This window comes from Callorhinchus milii, unplaced genomic scaffold, assembly GCF_018977255.1.
Source record: "Callorhinchus milii isolate IMCB2004 unplaced genomic scaffold, IMCB_Cmil_1.0 Scaffold24, whole genome shotgun sequence".
NCBI classification, from domain to species: domain Eukaryota; kingdom Metazoa; phylum Chordata; class Chondrichthyes; order Chimaeriformes; family Callorhinchidae; genus Callorhinchus; species Callorhinchus milii.
This window is the reverse complement of record NW_024704765.1, coordinates 5,532,110-5,553,159: the sequence shown is the minus strand read 5'-3', so window position 1 is coordinate 5,553,159 and position 21,050 is coordinate 5,532,110. Positions and strand designations below refer to the sequence as shown.

The 21,050-nt window shown below is 47.0% G+C and overlaps 1 protein-coding gene across 1 annotated transcript in view; it reads right to left on the bottom strand.

The window, feature by feature from the left end:
- Positions 1-1,674: 1,674 nt before the first annotated feature.
- epha8 (eph receptor A8) overlaps positions 1,675-21,050 on the bottom strand; it is a 44,295-nt gene continuing 24,919 nt past the window's right edge. Inside the window, exons 4-17 of the mRNA XM_042343497.1 lie at positions 18,513-18,668; positions 16,186-16,521; positions 15,271-15,395; positions 14,327-14,489; positions 13,284-13,380; positions 11,765-11,832; positions 11,170-11,295; positions 10,813-10,998; positions 9,038-9,099; positions 8,247-8,456; positions 5,756-5,905; positions 4,298-4,488; positions 3,767-3,922; positions 1,675-1,859 (exon numbers count right to left, since the gene is read on the bottom strand). Coding sequence (XP_042199431.1) covers positions 1,745-1,859; positions 3,767-3,922; positions 4,298-4,488; positions 5,756-5,905; positions 8,247-8,456; positions 9,038-9,099; positions 10,813-10,998; positions 11,170-11,295; positions 11,765-11,832; positions 13,284-13,380; positions 14,327-14,489; positions 15,271-15,395; positions 16,186-16,521; positions 18,513-18,668 — 2,141 coding nt within the window. The 3' untranslated portion in view covers positions 1,675-1,744. The remainder of the gene's footprint in view (positions 1,860-3,766; positions 3,923-4,297; positions 4,489-5,755; positions 5,906-8,246; positions 8,457-9,037; positions 9,100-10,812; positions 10,999-11,169; positions 11,296-11,764; positions 11,833-13,283; positions 13,381-14,326; positions 14,490-15,270; positions 15,396-16,185; positions 16,522-18,512; positions 18,669-21,050) is intronic.

The following is a 21,050-nucleotide window of genomic DNA, read 5'->3' as shown; positions in this document are numbered from 1 at the left end:
TACATGTCATTACCTCAGAACGGGAGTTGAAACGCAGACACACCAGTGATAGTGAGAGAGTTCAGTCTATCATTCCCACTGTGCAACCAATTAACACTCAGCCTCTCCCAACACTGTAGGGTAAGATGTGCCTTTAAGGGTTCAGAGCTCTGAAAGTCAAATGAAAACATTTTTCAAAAAATTCATAAAAGTCATTGAAGAATCCACCACGTCTTGTGTTTGAAGGATGGAGCTCGGGTCCGTACTAAGCCACTGAAACAGACGCTGTCATTTGCAAAGGCTGAGTTATTGTCTGAACATTAACTGCCACCACATTCACTCCCACAGCCTTGATGCCTCAATGGTTAGATCCAGAATTCTGAACTCATTTTCACTCTCAAATCCAATAGAGAAGTCTGCGTTGGATTTAAGCAGTCAATGTGGATAATACGTTATACAACATTGTGTAAATGGGATTGAATAAGAAATCCCAGACAACACTTTAAGCTGCACCGATTTAACAGAACTAGAGGGTACTGGTCTCCGGTTGCAATGGAGCAATTTCAGGACAGACACCGGGAAGAATTTCTTTGTCCAGAAGTTATCAACAGCTGGAAAAGATTACCAGGAACCAGGACATTAGGACTTGTTTAAAAAACACAGCTTGGTGCTGCGATGGGAAGATTGTAGGGCGGTTGTTCTGGAAGGAGGAGATCAAATGGACCAAAGTGCGCACTTCATCCGAAATGATCTTGTGAGAAGGTGCTGTGATGATACTTTGCTTTCTGACATGTTGATGACTCATCAGTGCCAGAGACATCTACTGGCAGGAGGCAGTAACTGCACCAAACGTCTGTGAATCCAACACAACCTTCAGATCTGCCGAGAGTCCGCTGAGGAGACAGACAAACTGAGATCAGCGAAGCCTGGCACAGTCTATCATGGGCCGATATCCTAGCAACTGACGTCCTGATTTCAGCACTTTGGAGCTTCCCTAATTCCACTGATCAGAAATGTAATCCTTTAAATCACAACGTCCGGACAAGCAGTGCTTGAGATTCGGATTCATTTGCAGAACAAAGGGTGAAATAGGCGGATTAATAAACTGCTGATTTTGGGGTGGTCGCAGTGATTGAAGGAAGTTTGCAGAAACGCTACCTCGTTTCCCGATGAAGTTGCCGGTCACTGGGGAGAGACACCTCCCGTCCTGGTTCATGGCAGATCCACAGTCATCGCTGGGGCAGCTCGGCTTTGAAACTTGCCGTCCGTGCTGGCCGGTGCTGTCCAACAGTCGCTTCTGCTATTAAAGTCATTGCGATCGGCTGGAATAACACACTTGGATTATTTGCACCATTTAGGAAGTCCCACCACCATCACAGCACTCCCTTCCCATGGGCTCTGGCTTTCAATTGAGTTCATTGTCAATACGGGGTCACCCTGATGGCGATGACCGTCTCAGAGATTTGGTCGGCTGGAAAAGGCAGTCTGACTACCCAACAGCGTTCATTACAAAATGGGAAGCACGGGAATGATTGTAAGAAAGGGCACTGCATCAAAGGAGTTTGATTCTTCTCAAGTAGGCAGCTACTGTGCAGTTTTATCGGGAGAAACAGCGACAGCCTTTGTCACGTTGGTGAATTATTTCTAAGCTTTACATTAAAGGCAAAACCTGTAGAAGACTGACGATCAATTGCTGAGATTTCCAAGAGCCTTATTACATGGAATCCTGTTGTTAACTGTGCAATAGGTTGTTGCCTCTGTCTGGCTATACGTGAACACCAGGCCCGCTCATACACATCAGCTGTGCTCTCATGATCTGGATGCTGCTCAGAATCTTCTTCTGATGTCCCATCAAAGTTATTCCTAGCCTCCGGACATCTCTGTGAATAAAAGGCAAGATGAGGTGGAAAAAGCAGTGAATATTTTACACCCACACACATCCAGAGTCTCAAAGGGTTAGTTTCCGGTCAGACCTCCCCCCACCCTCACCACGATGGCTAGAAAAAAGCAGCTGTGGATATGATTGTGAGGACAGCCCAAGAGGGCTTGATCCTCACAGCTGGGCTGCTCGAGGAGTGGGAGGGATGGGGTGGAGCAGGTAAAACAACACCGCAAAAACAGAGCAGACATCACACCAGCAATTAAGTGCTTGTATCCCGAGTAATGTAATGACCTTCGACGCCATTAATGGGCATTCTAAAGAGACCATCAATAAACACAGCGTGGGAAGATGATCACACGTTTGGGGGTATCACACATACATACTCTGCGCTGGCTCATGTACCTTGTTATTTTAATAATAATCCTTGCATTTGATACAGCGCCTTATCACATCTTCGAGACGTCTCAAAGCGCTTCACAGAATACACTGTAAAGTGAATTGATTTGTGGGCAAAATGCGGCAGCCAATTGCGCACAGCAGTGAGTGTCCCACAAACAGCCGTGGATTGAGTGACCACATTATTATTCTTGAGAGATTATTATCAGGCGAGTGGAGTAAGGAAACTTGCCCAGGTTTCGGCCTACCAGGAATCGAACCCAGGTCTCTCGCTTGCGAGGCGAATGCTCTATCTAATGAGCTACAGGATTCCTAACATTACCAACAAGTCACCAGCTCAAACGTCCGACACCCAGAGCTGGAGGTGGAGGCGACATCAGCCGTCACAGCCATGTGAGCAGAAACACCTCTATTCTCTAATTGTCCACACGTTCACACGTGGTGAAGCAGGCAATTCATCGATGCGAATTAGACAGATGGGATGGAAACCTTTCTCCACCGGCTGTTGGTAATTTTTCCACCCCCCACCCCATCCCTCCCCCCAATTGGGCAGGATGTTTAAGCCCAAATACAGAATAAAGCAATTGATCTAAGAACAAGTTTTTTTTTTTCCCAACACCAAAATAAATTGCACTTCATAACGTCCAAACATCTGAGAGCGGGTCACACTGTGCCTTACTCTGTAAGCAAAGCACGCTGTAGGATGTCCTGTAGCAAACTGGTTAGAGCATTCACCTCGCATACGAGAAAACCTGGGTTCGATTCCTGGGCGTGACAAAACCTTAGGCAAGATTCCTCACTGCACCCACACGCCTCTGTTTACCAGCGGTAAGTAAGCACCTGCTTGTTAGTCGATTGGCGGATGGCTTTCCGGGTGTAATAATCCCTCCAAAAAAAATTTGTTCACTCAATCCACGACTGTTTGTACGACACTGCTGTGCACAATTGGCTGCCGCGATTCGCCCACAAAATACACAGTGACTCCACTTTACAATATATTCTGTATATTTTGTGGACGAAAGATCCAGAGAGAGACTCAGAGAAAAATAAACTGAGAAAGACTCAGAGACAGAGAGAGACTCAGCAGCAAAAACTCCTGATAGAAAAATAGTTTGTTTGGAAAAGAGGCCAATTTGTACTTTGTTTGATGACTAATTATCCAAATTGGGTTTTTATCGCAAGTACTGCAGATAACCAACCCTCTACGTGTAATACAATGTGATTTTCTTGCAGCGCTTATATGAAGCAGCACGAGTGGCAACTCCTTAAAGCGCTTAATGAAACCGTGGAACGTGGAGCGGGAGAGTAATGCTTAGATTCGCACCTTCCCACACACTCTGTTAACCAGTCACAAAAAGCTCAGGATTTAACACCAAGAATGATTTATTGGACGGGAGAGAAATGGAAGTTAAATACGGTTTAATTTCGATACATTTTACTGCAAAACGGGCATTTAAATCCATCATATTAATTCAGTGTATTAATCACTCTCACCCTGCAAGTACTTACTCGAAATTCATTCTTATCACTAGGCCGAGTGATAGATAGCCCGCAGCTGCAAAGTTGTCTCTATATCGTCCCATTTTAATAATCTCCAACCATTCATCCACAGAGCCACAGCGGGTAAAGTCAGGAATGGTCCCATTCAGGAGTGTGGTATGCAGCCTGGAAAACAACAGCGATAAAAATATCCTTAATCCTTCCCAACTAGATCTATCTAGCACTTTCACATCAGGAGGACGTCTCAAAGTGCTTCGCAGGGTACACGGTGAGATGTGGTGACTGTATTTAGTAGGTGAACATGACAGCCACAGCTGTGAAGTGAATGGACAGGTTTTTCGGGGCGGGTGGGGGTTGGGGGTATTGTCGGTCAGGGCATCACTATCTTTTCGAATAGAGCCACAGGGTGGAAATGACAGTGGAATCAGAGGAGGCAACAAAGGTTTTATAAAGAGAGCTTGATAGAGTTTGCTCACAGCCTGATGGCTGGCAAACGATGTTCAATACAGATCAATGGAAGCCTTGCTCCCAATTCCTCACCTGCTTGTGGTATCAATGATCTTGAGGCAGTCAGGGTTCCTAATGAGCTTGTCCAGGACACTGACAATCTGAAGGAATCTGGGCCTCTCGTTGCGGTCCTTCTCCCAGCAGTCGAGCATGAGCTGGTGCAGAGCCGTGGGGCAGCCCATCGGAGCCGGGAGGCGATAGCCTTCCTGCACCGACTTGATTACCTGCAGCACAACATACAACGCCTTAACGGACCTGTAAAGCCGGGAGTTTGGTATCTATGATAATCCTTGAATTTTGGTACAGAGCTTCATCACGTCAGAAGGGCGTCTCAAAGCGCTTCACAGGAATTACTGTGGGGTGAAGTGACTGCGACGTCCCACAAACAGCCATGACCCATTTTATTTGGGGGGGTCCCTTCTCTTTTCGAATTGTGCTTTAACATTGACCTGCACAGGCAGACGGGACCTTGGTTTAACAACAACAACAACAAGATTCCATTTATAGAGCGCCTTTCACGTCGGGAGGACGGCACCAATGCAGTGTCAGTTTAGACGATGCGATTCCAAGTCCCAATGTGGGGCTTGAACCCACAACATTCTGACTCCGAGGCGAGAGCGCTACCATTGAGCCAGGCTGACACATCTCCTCCCACCCTCTCTGTAGGACTTCCATCCTACTCTCAAGCTCTCTGGCAGCTACTCCTCTGAAGTGTCGAAGATTTGATTTGTGTTTTTTAGGTATACCAGGTTTGCTACTCTAGATTTACTCTGGTTAAAGTTCCACCAGTGATTGTCAGTCAAATCCAAAGTAAAAACCCAAGCCACAACGCTACAACAATAATAATAATGATGATAAAAATACTAATGATAATAATCTGTGAGTAACTAGTGGAACTCTCCAGCAATGACATCAATTCCCTTTCATCTCCTAAAAACAGATGTTGGAAGATGGATCAGGAACAGCTGGCCGTCAACAGTATTATCTTCAGAGCATGTACGTCGACAATATCCACATTATACACAGCTCGAGACCACAGAGCAGCAACACTTTGGATCAGGTCACGTAGAATAACATGGAGAAATAAACCATTCAGCCCAACTAGTCCATGCCGATGTTTATACTCACAAGAGCTTCCTGTCCCACTATTCCCCTCTCCACGATCCTCAATTCTCTTGTCCCTCAGGCACACATCAAATTCTCTCTCAACAGTACATTTGAGACGTCCTCCCAAAGTGAAAGGCGTCATATTTTTGTTGTTGTTCTTGTTGTACATTGCTGCTATTTGCTTCAAGCACAGCTTCCGGTCACGCAGAAAGAGTTTAAATGATAAATTGGTTCATCTCTGAAATATTTACATGTAAATTCCCCTCCGTCCCCACTAGGAGACCCTCGTGATCTACGTTAAGGGCTTTGCAATGGTGATGGACTGTGGAAGAGGTCCCTTGTGGTCTACGCCAATGAGCTGCCTCAAGAGGTGACAGTACTTACATCACGGTTGGTCATATTCCAATACGGTCGCTCTCCATAAGAGGTCACCTCCCACATGACCACCCCGTAGCTCCACACGTCACTGGCCGAGGAGAACTTGCGGAAAGCAATGGCCTCCGGGGCGGTCCATCGAATCGGGATCTTTCCCCCCTGAGCAAAGAGCGGAAAATCAGGGTGTGATTTTATATTCTTCTAAGCACCTTCTGAGCATCAGCCAAACCCAGGTCCCAACCTGCAAGGCCAGACATGCCCTGTTATTTCCACTCCCACTTCAGATATTCCCCGTGCCCCACATTGGAAAGAGATCATAGAAGTAGAGATTCACATTGAAGATGGAGCCCATTCAGCCCATCTCAGAGCAAGCTGTGCTCTCAATCCCACTGCCCTGCCCTCTCCCCACATGCCCTCAAACCTCTAACCTGATCAGCAACAACACATTTTTAAACCTTTAATTTCTGCATCTTAAAACCACAACAATAATACTAATCCTTGCATTTGTTACAGAGCCTTAGAACTTTGTTGAGACGTCTCAAAGCGCTTCACAGAATATATCGTAAAGTGGATTGACTCTATGTTGTGGGCGAAACGTGGCAGCTAATTGTGCACAGCAGTGTCCCACAAACAGTCACGTATGGGTAACCGAATTATTATTTTTGATCTTTTAGAAGGGATTATTACCGCCTTATTATTAATTATCATTACATTAATCGCTGCATTTGATACAGCGCCTTACTACATCATCAAAACGTCTCAAAGCACTTCTATAAAGTGCTGCGAAGACTTCTGTAAAGAGTTTGGAGACAGTTCAGCTGGAGAGAGAACATCTCTGCAAGTTGACAGCACAATATGACTGCAGCTCTTGCAACTGCTGAGATAATCCTGTTTACTCGAGGCTCAGCTTGCAAACTCTGGGAAAAGCTCATTCCCAAAGGTTCTCATCAGAGAACATTAAAGGGTTGGAAGAGTGTGGGCAAGAGTGGCGTTTCAGTGAGGACAAGGCATCATTGTACAGTTGCTGGGCTAAACGACCTGCTATTCTCCCCATGCCACCTCAATCACACACACTCTCTCTGCTCGCTCCTAACGCCCCTTGCTTAATAATAATAATCCTTGCATTTGATACAGCGCCTTATCATGTCGTTGAGATGTCTCAAAGTGCTTCACAGGAAACACTGTACAGCGAATTGACTATTTTGTGAGCGAAATGCAACAGCCAATTGTGCACAGCAGTGTCCCACAAACAGACATGGAACGAGTGACCAATTTTTGGGGGGAGGGATTATTACCCCTATAATCAGCTAACGAGCAAGTTCCTACTTACTGATACTGGTAAATGGAGGCATATGAAGTAACAAAACTTGCCTAAGGTTTCTCTCTGCCTGGGGGGTGGGAAATCGAACCCGGGTCCTCTCGCTTGTGAGGCGAGTGCTCTAACCACTACGCTACTGGACTCCAATTAGTTACTGCCCTGAATTGATGGGGTCACCGAGCTCCCAAGGCATTGGCGCGAGCACTCAGGGTTAGCGTGTGACAGGCGAAACAATGTACAGTGACAGGTCAGGAGTATTGTCAGACAGCTCTAGAGACACAGGAGGAGGTTTGTGAGGATGGCTCTCAGGGTTAAAGCACTTTACTTGGGCAAAAAAGGTGCGAGATGCACGGAGAGAAAATCAATGGCATTTACACCAGGACAACAGCTGCCAGAGAGAATGATGTTTTTTTTTTAAAAAAAAGACGGCAGCTGACTTTGTGATGTTTCAAACCTTCTTTTTGTCCCAATTTAAATTTATAAAACCTATTCCCCGGCGGCTTTTCCAAAGATTCTCAAATCACACATTCGGCCTCGATCACAACGCAGAACCCACTGCCCTCGGAGGATTGAATGCAAACAGCGAAATTCCACTTCATTACTCCCATTTACATGGGCAAATTGAGCGTACACGGATCAATTTGTATTAATGTCGAGCGCTGACCATATCAGCAGCTTTAAGAAACATTCCTGTTACTTTACAGCTACTACATTAACCCTTCACACCCTGGAACATCCTTCAGCCAGGAGAAGAATCCTTGTATTCGATACGACGCCTCACCACGTTGTCAAAGCTTCTTAAGCGAGTGCTTTACAGGATTCACTGCAAGGCGCAGTGAGTGAGTATTTTGTAGGCGAACGCTGCAGCCAATTTGCACACAGCAATGAATGTCCCACAAACAGCCATGAAGTGAATAAGTGATTTTATCGGGGGGATTGTCAGTCAGGACATCACAGATCTTTAAGGTCCACCTGAACCTCATCACCTGAACAGGCGGACGGGAGCTCGGTTTAACATCTCATCCGAAGGACAGGACCTCCGATGACACAGCTTAGATCGTGAGCTCAAAGTCCTGACGTGGGCCAAGAACCCACAACCTTGTGACTCAGGAAAAAGAGTGTTAGCGCTCTGGGACGCCTCCCCCGTGAAGGGTGACGTCCGTCTGTAACCTGCAGACATACAGTGGTTGTGTAAGCTGCGTCCGGATCATCCTCCAGGCTCCGGGAGAGGCCAAAGTCCGACACCTTACACACCAGGTTACTGTTAACGAGGATGTTACGAGCAGCGAGATCCCTGTGGATGTATCCCAAGTCCGAGAGATAGCTCATCCCGGCAGCTATCCCACGCAGCATTCCCACCAGCTGGATTACAGTGAACTGTCCGTCATGTCTCTGCAGGGACACGGAACGAAATCGGTCACTGACACAACAACAGCTTACATTTGTACCTTAGTCTGTCCCGCGGGGCAGTGTCTCGCAGCCGGAGAGCGAACAACCAAACGGGGGAAAAAGTCAATCAACCTAAACTTTGCGTTTAGGTCACAAACCGAACCCTTTGCTCCACCTTCAGTACAAAGTCTCTGATCAGTGTTCTATCTGCCATTAGGGGGCGATATTGCTTCTCCTTCTGAGGGGACAGACAACTCGCACCGCTGTTCGGTGCGTTACACAAGTCAAGTTATATTCCTTGCACTTGATGGAGCAGCTTTCACGTCAGGCGGACATCTCAAGCCATTGCTGAGCGCGGCGACTGTGTTTTGGTGGCCGCACGGCCGCCAACTTGCACGGAGCAACGTCCCACAAACAGCCACGGAGTGAAAGCTGGACCTTATCTGGGGATTGTTGACAGGACACTGGGGGGGGGGTGAAGCTCCCTCCTCTTCTCCATTGGTTCTGGTTTGCATTGGGATCTCTCCCGCTGGAATAGGAATCTTTCACGAGTTGGTTTCATAACATTGACCCATTAGCCTTACCCTCAGAAATGAATCCAGAGATCCATTCTCCATGTACTCCGCTACGATCATCGCTGGTTTAGCTACAGACCAAATAAATAAAGTCAGATCACATACAAAACAAATTTACATTCCTGTAGCGCCTTTCACATCGGGAGGACATCCGTCCCAAGTGGGTTCAATATCGTGCACGTTTAACCCACTGAGGTCCTGTAACCCATCACTCACTTCGTGAAAAGCAGCCAGTGACTGTCCAGCTACTTAAAGAGGATCAACAACAACCCTGTGGCGTGGCCCCCAAACCTGGGAATACAATCCCAAAGGTCATTCTCTTATTCAAAATTGCATTGTGAGTCTCGTGTATCTCCCCCCACCCCACCCCCCCACATCTCCAGACACTTTAATAATAATCCTTGCATTTGGGGTAGCACCTCGTCAAGACAAACAAAAGATTTTTTTTTAAAAAACTCCAGTGGGTGTTTGTTTTTCACGGTGACTGTGTATTGTGCGAGTGAATGTGGCCGATGTTATTTGGGGGATTGTTGGCCAGGACGCAGGGATCGTTGCGTCCACCTGATCAGGCAGACGAGACCTCGTTTTAATCTCTCGCTAAGGATGGCAGCTAAGACAGTGCAGCACTCCCCCCACAAATGCATTAGAGCGTCAGCCTTGACTGTGAGCTCCGAGTTCCGACACAGGGCTTGAACCCACAATCTTGACTCAGAGGCGAGAGCGCGAGCGACCGAGCCAGTCTTGAGCCCGTGTTCTCTCACTGACTATTGCTCTGAGCTGATAGAATGCCGTGTGAAACAGAGTGAAATAACGAATGGTCAGGATACTCTCCCCTCCAGCCTTAGCACCGACATCGCTCTCCAGCTAAACAATCCCAAGGACAGTAACCCCTGCTCTTTGTGCACCTCAGTCGGAAAGTAACATGAACCTGGAGTCATGTGAGAAACCAAGATTCGTCAGCAATGTTTGGTACAATGTAAATTAAAACTGGAGCTAATTATCTGTGTGACTGGGGTCAGGGGCTCAGAGAGATGGGGGAGTCAGATCCAGGCTGCTGGCAAAACAGGCTGGAGGAACATTCTCCTTGTTGCAGGCCACAGAATGTCAGAGTAATGAGCTGCGGCATCTATTGTCACCGCACACGCCAGACTGTAACGGAAGCAGTGAACGAGCAGTCACACGGAAAACGCTGGGACAACCTCTCTCTTTCAATATTAATCACCTCCAGCCTTGTTCTCGCCCAGGTAAACTGAGAGGAGGCAACGCATGGTTCCATGTAAATACTTTGGGTTGGCAGCAATTATAGTCAACCAAGGAGCAAACAGCCAGCTCTGTGAGGATTGTCATCACGAGAGTCAGCACCATTACACGCTGGAGACGTCTCATTTGGAGGAGGTGCTGACCATGTGTAAATGCTGGTGTGCAGAGAGAATGATGTGCGATTCTGTCGTCTGTTACGTTGGTGGTTAATTACACAGCAAATGACGTCAGTCATTAAATTCCACCTGAGAATCTCTTCGACCTTGGCAATCGTCACATCTCCCCTCGCACGATGCAGTGGTTTGAGACGCTATCCTCCTTGAAGGGCACTGTATAAATTAAAGCTTTCGTTCACATACACGGCTCCTACAACCTGCTTCTGTGAAGCACTTTGAGATGTTTCGAAGACGTGATAAGGTGCTACATCAAACACGAGGATTATTATTATTATTATTGTTATTTTATTTGGGGGGGAAGAGAGTGTTGGCCGGCCCCCCGGGAGAGAAACTCGTCACTAAACTCACTCTTGGTGACCACTCCCTCCAGGCGGATGATGTTGGGATGGTCAAACTGCCCAGTGATACTGGCCTCGCTCAGGAAATCTCTCCACTGCTTCTCTGTGTAGCCAGATTTCAGGGTCTTCAGAGCCACAGGGACCTCTCGTTTGCCGGGCAACTTCAGCCGACCGTAACAAACTTCGCCAAACTCACCTGCAAGAGAGCAAACAGCGTGACAACCCTTCATACAGGGCAGCGACTCAGAGGGCTTGGCACTCGGGGAGTGGAGAGGAGATTGTTCCCATTGTGACAAGTGGGATTTTCAGATTTTTTTGGTGGGGGGGGGGGAAGGAGAGAAAAACCAAAGAGAGAAAAAAAACTCACCCGAGCCAATAACTTTCTCAATTTTTATTCGCGAGGCTTCTATTTCTCGAGCAAACTCGTGGACCGCTTGCCTGGGGTCCTCGTACGTGTGCGGGTCCACGTAAATCTTCAGGTCCGGTAATCCGACTGGGAATTGATATTGGGAAAAAGAGAGAGAACAATCTCTGTAACATGCGTCAAAGCAACGGATAAACAGGTCGCCCTGATCCAGTCTAACACTCTTCCCCCTCCTCTGGTTTGATAAGGAACATAGGAATTAGGAGCAGGAGTAGGCCATTCAGCCCTTCCAGCCTGCCCCGCCATTCAATAAGATCATGGCTGATCTTCTAACCTAACTCCATCTGCTCGCCTTATCTCCATATCCCTCTATCCTTCATAAGATCTGAAGGGGAGCCAGCGAAAGGGGGATGAAATTGCTCGTCATATAATGAAGGATCAACGTGGCCAAGAGCTGCAGCTTATACAGTGCAGGATATTAATCGCGAGTATCTGCTAAGTTGTTGTCAAGCTTGTGGTTTAAGTAAAGTGCTGTAAAGTCTATGTAACTGTGCTGTGATGCTGTGGGATTTGAGGTACAGTGTTTGGATGTACTCACGATGCCCATTCTGATAGTGCATCTTTTCCTCATCGGCTTCCTGAAAGGCCTTACTGTAGCCACAGCTCCTGCAACAACAAAGCAGCTTCAGGAAACTCGGAGACAGAATTGCTGCTGTCTGTCTGCGCGTGGCCCACATCACTCCGGGTCACCCTGCGAGTCACTCCCAGATCGCTCCTGGGTACACAGACTACAAACACAGTCACTACACTTCCTGGTAAATCTCGGCGACGTGATAAATCGTTGCATTGAACGCAAGGATTAGTATTAGTTACAGTATTATCAGCTCATCTCTCTGATGAGTACTGCAGATCCTGTGGCTTCTTTGAATCATTAAGTCTTTGAACCCATCTAGAATATCCCAGGTGGTGACAATCGGGACACCCTCATCCCTCCCCTCATCTTGAAACATCAGCAGCCGAGCACCGATGTGGTGGAATCTTAAACAATGTCACAAGCCAGGCTTTCACTGGAGTCCGCCTCCTTCAAGGCCTGTTCCCGACGACAAAAAACACAAGGTTCAATCAGCCGATCTCCTAGGAAGCTGAGCTGATTCAGGGCTGTGGCCGATTCTCACACGACGTACTCAAAGAGGTGTGTAACATTTTAAATGGGATTGATCAAATAAACCCGGAACAGTGCTTTAGGGATGCACTAGGGGAGCAGAGCAAGACCTGTAGCTCAGTGGTTAGAGCACTCACTTTGCAAGCGAGAGACCCGAGTTCAATTCCAGGCAGAGGGCCAAACCTTGGGCAAGTTTCCTTACTCCACACAGAGCCTAATAATAATCCCTCCAAAACCAAACAATAATAAATTGGTCATTTTCAATCTACGACTGTTTGTGGGACATTGCTGTGCGCAATTGGCTGCCGCGTTCGCCCACAAATATACAGTCAATTCACTTTACAGTGTGTTCTGTGAAGTGCTTTAGGACGTCCTCCCGACGTGAAAAGCACTATATCAAATGCGAGGATTATTATTATTATTATTAAGACGCCACGGGTTGAGGGATGTGAAGCGCAATTTCTGGATAGACGGCAACAAAGAAGTGTTTCTTTGCCCAAAGGGCAATTAACGACTGAAACAAGTTGCCAGGAAAGGTGATTGAGGCCAGGACACTGGACTCAGCTCGATGCTGTGATGGGAGGAGGATAGAGAGGTTTTTCTGGAGGGATGAGACCAGATAGGCCAAGAGGCCTCTTTCATCTGACCCAATCTTGTGAGTGACAAACACAGCCTCTGATGGTCTCAGCAGCTGGTACATCGCCAGGCAGATAGAGCAAGCACACGGACACACAGTTTGATATGTTAACCGTAGCCAGTGGGATGGGGGGTGGGGGGAAGACAGTGGGCAAACGGTTTGTTCTTTAGATGAGCCAGTGCAGACACGATGTGCCCATTGGCCTTCTTCTGTGCTATAAATTCCCATAGTCCTAAGATTGAAACTCCAGCTCTGCTCACAGTTAGAGAAGAAGTAGTTTCATTCTATTAAGGGAACAAATTGACATTGTGGCTTTACCTGTTCCTACAGACACACATTGCGAGGAGGATGATGAGCCCAGTAACCAGAGCCGCGCAGATCCACACAATGGTGCTGGTCTTGTAGCGCAGCCCCACTGGAGAGAGAAAGCCAAAGAAGACGTGTCAGGCTTTGAACCAGAAGTTTATAGACTGATGATTGACCGGGTTATTGATCTTTAGAAAGGAATCCCATTTGATGAGTCCTGTAGCCTTTATGCATTGAATGATATTAATTGGACATTGGAAACAGGTTCCCCGCTTTACATGCTCTCTATCCCCCAACAAATAGTTTATTCAACTTTCCAGTGATCTATTTCCCTCAGAAAATGACACCTCCGTTAGATTTGATGGAGGGGATTAGCAGCAATTAATGAAACATTTAATGGACTTTCATTTGCTGGAATAATTAACATCACGACAAGGTCTGCAACCATCTAATCCATTGTCAAACAGAATCTCATCAGGAGCCTGAACCTCCAACGATGCAGGATTCCCCCCAGGACTTTGCTGGAGTGTCAGCCTAGACGATGATGTACCTTCCGATCCACAGGTGAGCGTGCACCCAGCTGAGCCACTCTGGCAAACAGTACAACAAGGCAACCCCGAACAGATATCTACAAGGAATCCTCCGTAGGGATTCCGAGTCAGGGAAAGAGCAAACTCCTTCCAGGAATTGGAAATCCTCAACCCTGACTCACGGAAACCGGCCCGAGTGGAAATTCTAAACGTTAAGGATTTCTGTTATGGAATACCGCAGACAAGAAGATTTGAAGGTGTCTGTCGACCCAGGTTGTGTGAGAAAGCCCTCGACCACAGTGAACAATGTATTGCAGCCCAATTGCATCTTATAGAGTCCAAAAGACTTTAATAAGTCTCCTGGTGATCACCAACGTGAACATTCCCACCATTTGCCATCTCTCATCACAGTCAGATGCCCAGCCTCAGGGATTACCTCCAGCCCCCCTGCCCCAGCACCCCCTCCCACAGCCCGCCATGACTGTGTACCAAGCTCAGCTCTCAGCTTGCCCAGAAGCCTCGTACCTGCTTTGCCCGTTTCAAACTCGACCGTCTGGCTAAAGTGGCCACACCCGGCTGAAGTGCGAGCCCGAACCTGGAACACGTAGCGGGTCCCTGGTTTCAGGCTGGAGATGGTCACACTCGTTCCCCTGGACTTCAGGGTGGAGTACGTCTGCTGCTCTTTATCCTGCAGGACAGAACATTGAAATAGTGAGTGGAAACTGAGATCGATACCCAGTCTAACAGCCACATCCATTTATATCATAATAATCATAATATCAATAATCCTTGCATTTGATACAGACCTTATCTCGTCATTCAGACGTCTCAAAGCGCTTCACAGAATATATCATAAAGTGAATTGACTGTACATTTTATGGGTGAAACGCGGCAGCCAATTGCGCACAGCAGTGTCCCACAAGCAGGTGTAGATTGAGTGACCAAATCATAATTTTTTTTTGAAGGGATTATTACCCCCGGAAAGTGATCTGCCAATCGACTAAGAAACCAGTTTCTACTGACTGCCAGGTTAACAGACACACGCGTGTGGAGTAAGGAAACGTGCTTAAGGTTTCGTCCCACCCAGGAATTTTGTCCTCTCTCTCGTCAATTTGCGCATAATACTCTCCGGAATTAGGTAAATAGGATGTGTCCCTCCAGGGAGAGAGAGCGCATACCATTCCAACAACCTGTCTCTGGGATTTCCATGTGTAGGTGGGATACCTGGAAATCTCAGCTTGGTTTGGAGACTTAAGCAACGGTGATGGGTTTTTGCCCGTGTCAAGACACCCGGCCGACCAAATAAAAAGGGAAATAAAAGAAAAAAACATAATAAAAGGTGTACAATGTGAATGCAGAGCCCTGGGTGCCTGAGCTATAGACAGACAGTAATAATCCTCAGGTGACTCTACAGACGAGTGAAGCAGCCGAGCTCCGTCTGGTGCCGTGGCTCCGAGACCAGACGTTACCTTCTCGAAGTACTTGATCTCGTATTCGAGGATGATGCCGTTGGGATGATCGGGCTCCAGCCACAGCAGAGTCACGCTGTCCTGGCTGCTGTTCTCCTGTCTGATGATTAAGATCTCCGACGGAGCTGAATGAGACCCACACCAGGGAAACAAAACTGGAATCACTGCTGTGGTTACACACCGGGTTTCTACAGCCCCTTTCACGTCGGGTGGACGTCTGAAAGCTTTCACACGATTTACTGTAAAGCGCAGCCACCGAGTATTTTAGGTGAGACGTCTACAAAAACGCATCGACCTGACATAATCGTTTCTGATACATTGGCAAGAATCATCACTTGGTTGGCAGATCTGACTGGCGCATTGTTACAGAACAATATCATTTACATTTATACATTTATACAGTGTCTTTCACATCAGGAGGTGCTTCACACAGCTGATTGGGGTACCGAACCGGGTGGGAGTGTGGGGGGGGGGGGAAAAGTGGAGCAATGACTCAAAGTGCCCGGTCAAAGCAATAAGCCATAACATGAGATTTAACGGTGAGTCGGTGGAAGGAAGTGTCACTTATATATTGAGTGACACCAACAGAGATTCTAGCAGATTAATTAGCATTGGGGACCAGTCAATCAAGATCACAATCCAGCCACGATTTCTTCCAATTCTTCAAAGAAAAGCGACTTTCAAATTAAGTGAATTTTCTAGTTTTTTTTCCCCAAATTCTGTGCGATGTTAAGATTTGCAGCAATGATCTCCTCGCTGGGATAATGAGATGCCCCAGGCCTTGGATCTCAGTTGCCAGCTCTCCTCAACTCTGTAACGTTACAATAAACTTGGATCTCGGTCAATTAAAAACTTATGCTTCTCCCTTCTCCCACCCCCCAGTGTCAGACTGACAGAGGCTGTGGTTTACCGTACCTGCCTGGTTTGTGGTGATATTAACCGAGGTGAACTGCCTGGGCTCCAGGCTGAGATCAGACACCCCGTTGACAGCCTGGATGTTGAAGGTGTAGTTGTTATGTGCCAGGAGGTGCAGGACGCTGACTGATGGCTCCTCCAGGCCCAGTTGCCGAGGGACAAATCGGATGTGGTTCCCGCAGGCCTCACACTGGATGGCCTCCCTGCTGCACTTCCTGCACATCACGTTGTAGCGGACGTCCCCCCGGCCTCCGCTGCTCGCGGGCGAGCTCCAGTCCAGCCTCACCGAGGTCCCGTTCACATTAGAAACGGCATTCAATGGAGCGGAGGGTGGCCCTGTGTCAGACAGAGAGAGAGGACAAATTGTGAGATTCTCTGAGAAGATCAGCCTCACTCTTCCCCCTTCACTCTCCATCCCTCTGACTCACCCCCTCCCTCCCTCCCCATGTTTAAAGCCCCTCTTTTAAAGGTAACAATTTACGGTATTTAACAGGATTCCTTAATAAACAGGAAACTCTGACCTGTAGGAAAGCAACTCCAATGCGCTCTACCTCCAGCTCATGTGGGTCAATCAGAATTGGCCTTTCACCTTGGGACGTCCTCCCGACGTGTGAGAGGCGCTAAACAAATGTCATTTTTATTGTAATTCCAGCTGGATTCTTTGTTAAGGAATTCCATAAATCAGACCTTATATTGCAAATGTTAGCATTAAAAACAAGTTGACATTTTTAAGTCCACAGCAGGCGACGTGTCCAGAGGTTATCGTGAGCCGGGAGTGCAGGGTCAGAGGGCAATTCGGGGGGGGCTCAGTGGGCAGTGTGGGGGTCAGAGGTAGGCGTGAGATGTTAGTGAGAGGAATTAAGGAGGTGGATGGTAAATTGGGGTGATCTCAGACCCAGCGCGGGTCAGGTGACAAGGTGTCAGTTTTTGTGGCTGCTGCAATTTATTATAAATGGATTGTAGATAATCTCCAGATCAGCACCAAATGCGCTTCAGATTAGAGCTGTCCATCAGCTTCTGAAGGTTTTGCAAACGCTGAATGAAATTAAACTACTCGTGGCCTGATGTTAGCATCTGATGAGATTTAAAGAAATGTAAAAAGTGTCTCAAACCATTATTATCAATCAGGAATGATCACCTCGAGTATCGATGATGGGACTGCTGGATACACTATTGGAACCCCTCAATCACACAGCACTGAGCGCAAGGATTCTTCCCACTCAGCTCCTGTTAACCCTATAAGGCAAAGCCCGAATAATGGGTTGCGTGGTTCTAGCTGGACAGGTAAACCTGCTTATCCAATTCCTTGTACTGCGAGGTCAAAATCCCGACATGAGGCTTGAACCCACAGCCTCCGGCTCAGAGCAAGGATCCTGTCAGGATGGGGCCAAGGCAGATGCTGAGAAGCAGGAGACCTGCCCTACTCTGGGCTGTGACACTCAGTCTCTCTGCAAGACCAGCAATCAGACTGTGACTGATCACATAACGAATGGCTATTAGAATGCCATTTGATTAGTTGTGAGTTCAAGCAGTTGATGAAAGTAAAATTGTCAGATTAATTTGAAATTGATCCCAAATCTACCTGAAATCCCTGGAAAGATGCCAGGGAGTTTACACTCAGCAGATATTGGTTAGAGACGGATATAAAAGCAAGTTAGATGGACTTATTTTAATACGGGGAAGTAAAATCTTTCATTAATGTTGTGGCGATTTCTTTCTGGTGACCTCGGCTCCAACTAAACTTGAGCAAAAAATAATTGATTCCAAAGCCCATCTGTTGAGGAGTTTTCTTTGAAAAGCACAAATAATCTCAAACTCATTGCGTCCAATTTTAAAGCATAGAAAGCCTATATATATTTTTTTTAAAATAGATTTTCTCAAAACGTAGACTTAAACATCGAGTATCTATAAATAATTAACCTTGCATTTGAGTTAGCACCTTTCACACTGGGAGATGTCTCAAAACACTTCACAGAATATACTGTAAAGTGTAGTGACTGTATTTTGCAGGTGAATGCGGCAGCCCATTGCATGCAGCCACGACCCACAAACATCTTAACGCAGAGCAGTCAGGTCAGGTGGGAGAATGGGATTCCACACTGGGCTCTGTGCCGAATGATCCACCGGGAATAAACATACTGGTGGCTTAGTGCAGTGCGCTCTCATCACTGCCAACAGACCACTTGGAAACTAGATGTCTCCCAGTGAACTGGCCAATATTCACTTAGAATTTCATGAAGTCAGTGAATGAACGCCTGGTGCCAGTGCCCGAGAGAGGCCAGCTTCCTCCCCACTGTCCCCGCACTCCCCATCTCGCACGTACTCACGGGTACACGGGGCAGTTGGTGGGTCTGAGGTAGCTCGATAGTAGCTGGTGTCACACTGGCAGAACAGAGAGCCTGGAGTGTCAGAACGGCTGTGAAAGGGGCACCTGGCACACAACAGGTCCCCAGAGATCCACTTGAAGAATCCAGGGTCACAGCCTGCAATAAACACAGAGGAAATGAATCTCAGTAATAACAGGAGCAGCAGCAGCCCGGGTAAGAGCAGCAGTAACACAGGGAGAAAATGCACAGCAAAAATCAAGCTAATAGACTGCTGGTGCAAGGCCACAACACTCCTCTATTTACACTGTTCCCCAAATAATTGAGGAACTCAGTTCACCTTTGAATCTTCTGATAATAAATAACATGAATAATAATAAACCTTGTGTTTGGTACAGTGCCTTGTCAGGTCATTGAGACATCTCAAAGCTCTTCACAGGATATACTGTAAAGTCTAGTGACTATATTTTGTAGGTGAACACAGCAGCCAATTTGCACACAGCAATGTCCCTCAGACACCTGTTTGCAGAACTTACCTGTGTGCAGTCACTGCATACACATCTTCTCTGTCATTCTCGCTCTCTATCAGTCTATCAAATAGGCCCCCACTCCCTCTCATCCCCCTCAGTCAATCCCTCGCTCATGCACATACACACCATTCCCAGATTAATTTGTCACATTGCTTTCTCAATTATTCTCTCCTTTCATCAATTAGATATTAAACACCATTTGACCCAAGGTCAAAGCAATTGATATTCACACGGACACTGAGGGCACGAGTGGGATGTGTACAATCCCTGGGGCCTATCCTAAGTGAAGAATTAACACTCCAATACCAATCCATTTACCACTAAGTGGCTCTTAACTCATCTTAATTACATTCAACTACTGAATACAGAGTGTGAAGTGGCACTCACAGGTGCACAGCCACACCTGAACATACATCAACAAAGCACAACAGCAATTGATTGAATTACTAATTTCTCAAACATCAATTGTTGAATTCACTCAGTGTTCAGAGTCGCACTTGTTAGACCCTCCACAACGTGAATGAAATAAACATTTGCTTCACGTGCGGCAGGTGACGGGATTGAGCCTCAGGAAAAAAATACTTTGCAAGTTACAAACCAAGAAATTGTTGGGCCTCGCCCCGTCCCTTGCTACCTTCAAGACCCACCTCAAGACCCTCCTCTTTGACCGTGCTTTCGATCTCCCTGCTTTCCCCCTTGCCCTCCACCCTCCCCCACCCCGGGTCCATAACTCTGTCTGTCCAGCACCTTGGGATGTTCTCCCGACGTGAAACACGTCATTTTGTTGTCGTTAACTCTGTATTTTGCGCGTGGAATTTGAAGTGACTTGACAGGGATGGGATGACTTTAATTAGTCCAACTGGCAGCCTGTGGGCCGATTTCACCCCCCGCTCCCCGCCCCACCCCCACACCTCCATTTCATCTGGCTCACCCACTCCCTCGTTAACCCGGAAATGTTGTTATGTATCTGGAAGTGGAAACACAAAAATATTGCTTATGCAGCTGGCAGACGATTCTCAAATAGGGAATATTTCCAATCCATCAGAAAATCATTTCTCCACATGTCACTTCACTGCATTCGTTTCTGTCTAAATTGATTTTGCATATTCAACACGAGTTCCCCCATTCAGCCACATTATATTAATATTACTTGCGACTTGGCTGAGCAACAGCTATTATCGCAGCCAAAATGCCGTCCATCTTCAGTCAGTTAATAACATTTTACTTATGTATGTTCTATTCATCATCTCTTTGTAAAGTATTTAAGGAGCTATTTGCATGGAATTACACAGAGCATCAGAGTACGGAAACAGGCCACTCAGCCCAACTAGTCCTCGTCGGTGATTAGACTCCACATGAGCCCTCAACCCAGGAATAAAGTGCAGCCACAATATGGGTGAGGATTGTCCCTTGTCACGTCAAAGCACTTCCTACGTTAATCACGTCACATGCAGTGACTGTTTGTGTTGGCGATTCCTGCTGTGTCACCGCAGGGCATTGCATTGTCAGAGATGCCGTCCTTCAGACAAGACCCGAAATGTAACTTGCTCTTTGCAACACGATGAAACCCGATATAACCCAATAAAAATATGAGCCTTTTCTTTGTTTGTTCAAGATCTTCAAAAACCCGTGCGATCCTTTCTTTCACTTATTGAATATCTTACAAACAGTCACAAACTATTTCAGTCAGAGTACCGCCAACTGATTGCACGGCAGGAAGACAGCAGGTCTGCAGTCACAGGTTAAGTGGCTTTTTTTCTTACCTTCTATCATTCCTTCATTTGAAGGGGGTCCAGAATGTCTGCACCACCCACCTCTGATCTGACGGCAATATACGGGGCAAGGACCAGAAGGTGTCTGTAACAGGGGCCGCAGCTAACTTAGACTTGCACCGTCTTCGAAGAGCAGCTGGGCACAGATTATTAATAATGCATGATTTTCTATTTGAGAATGTGCCCTTCACGTGGGGAGGGTATCGCAAAGCACGTCACAGGGTTGACTGTGAAGCGCA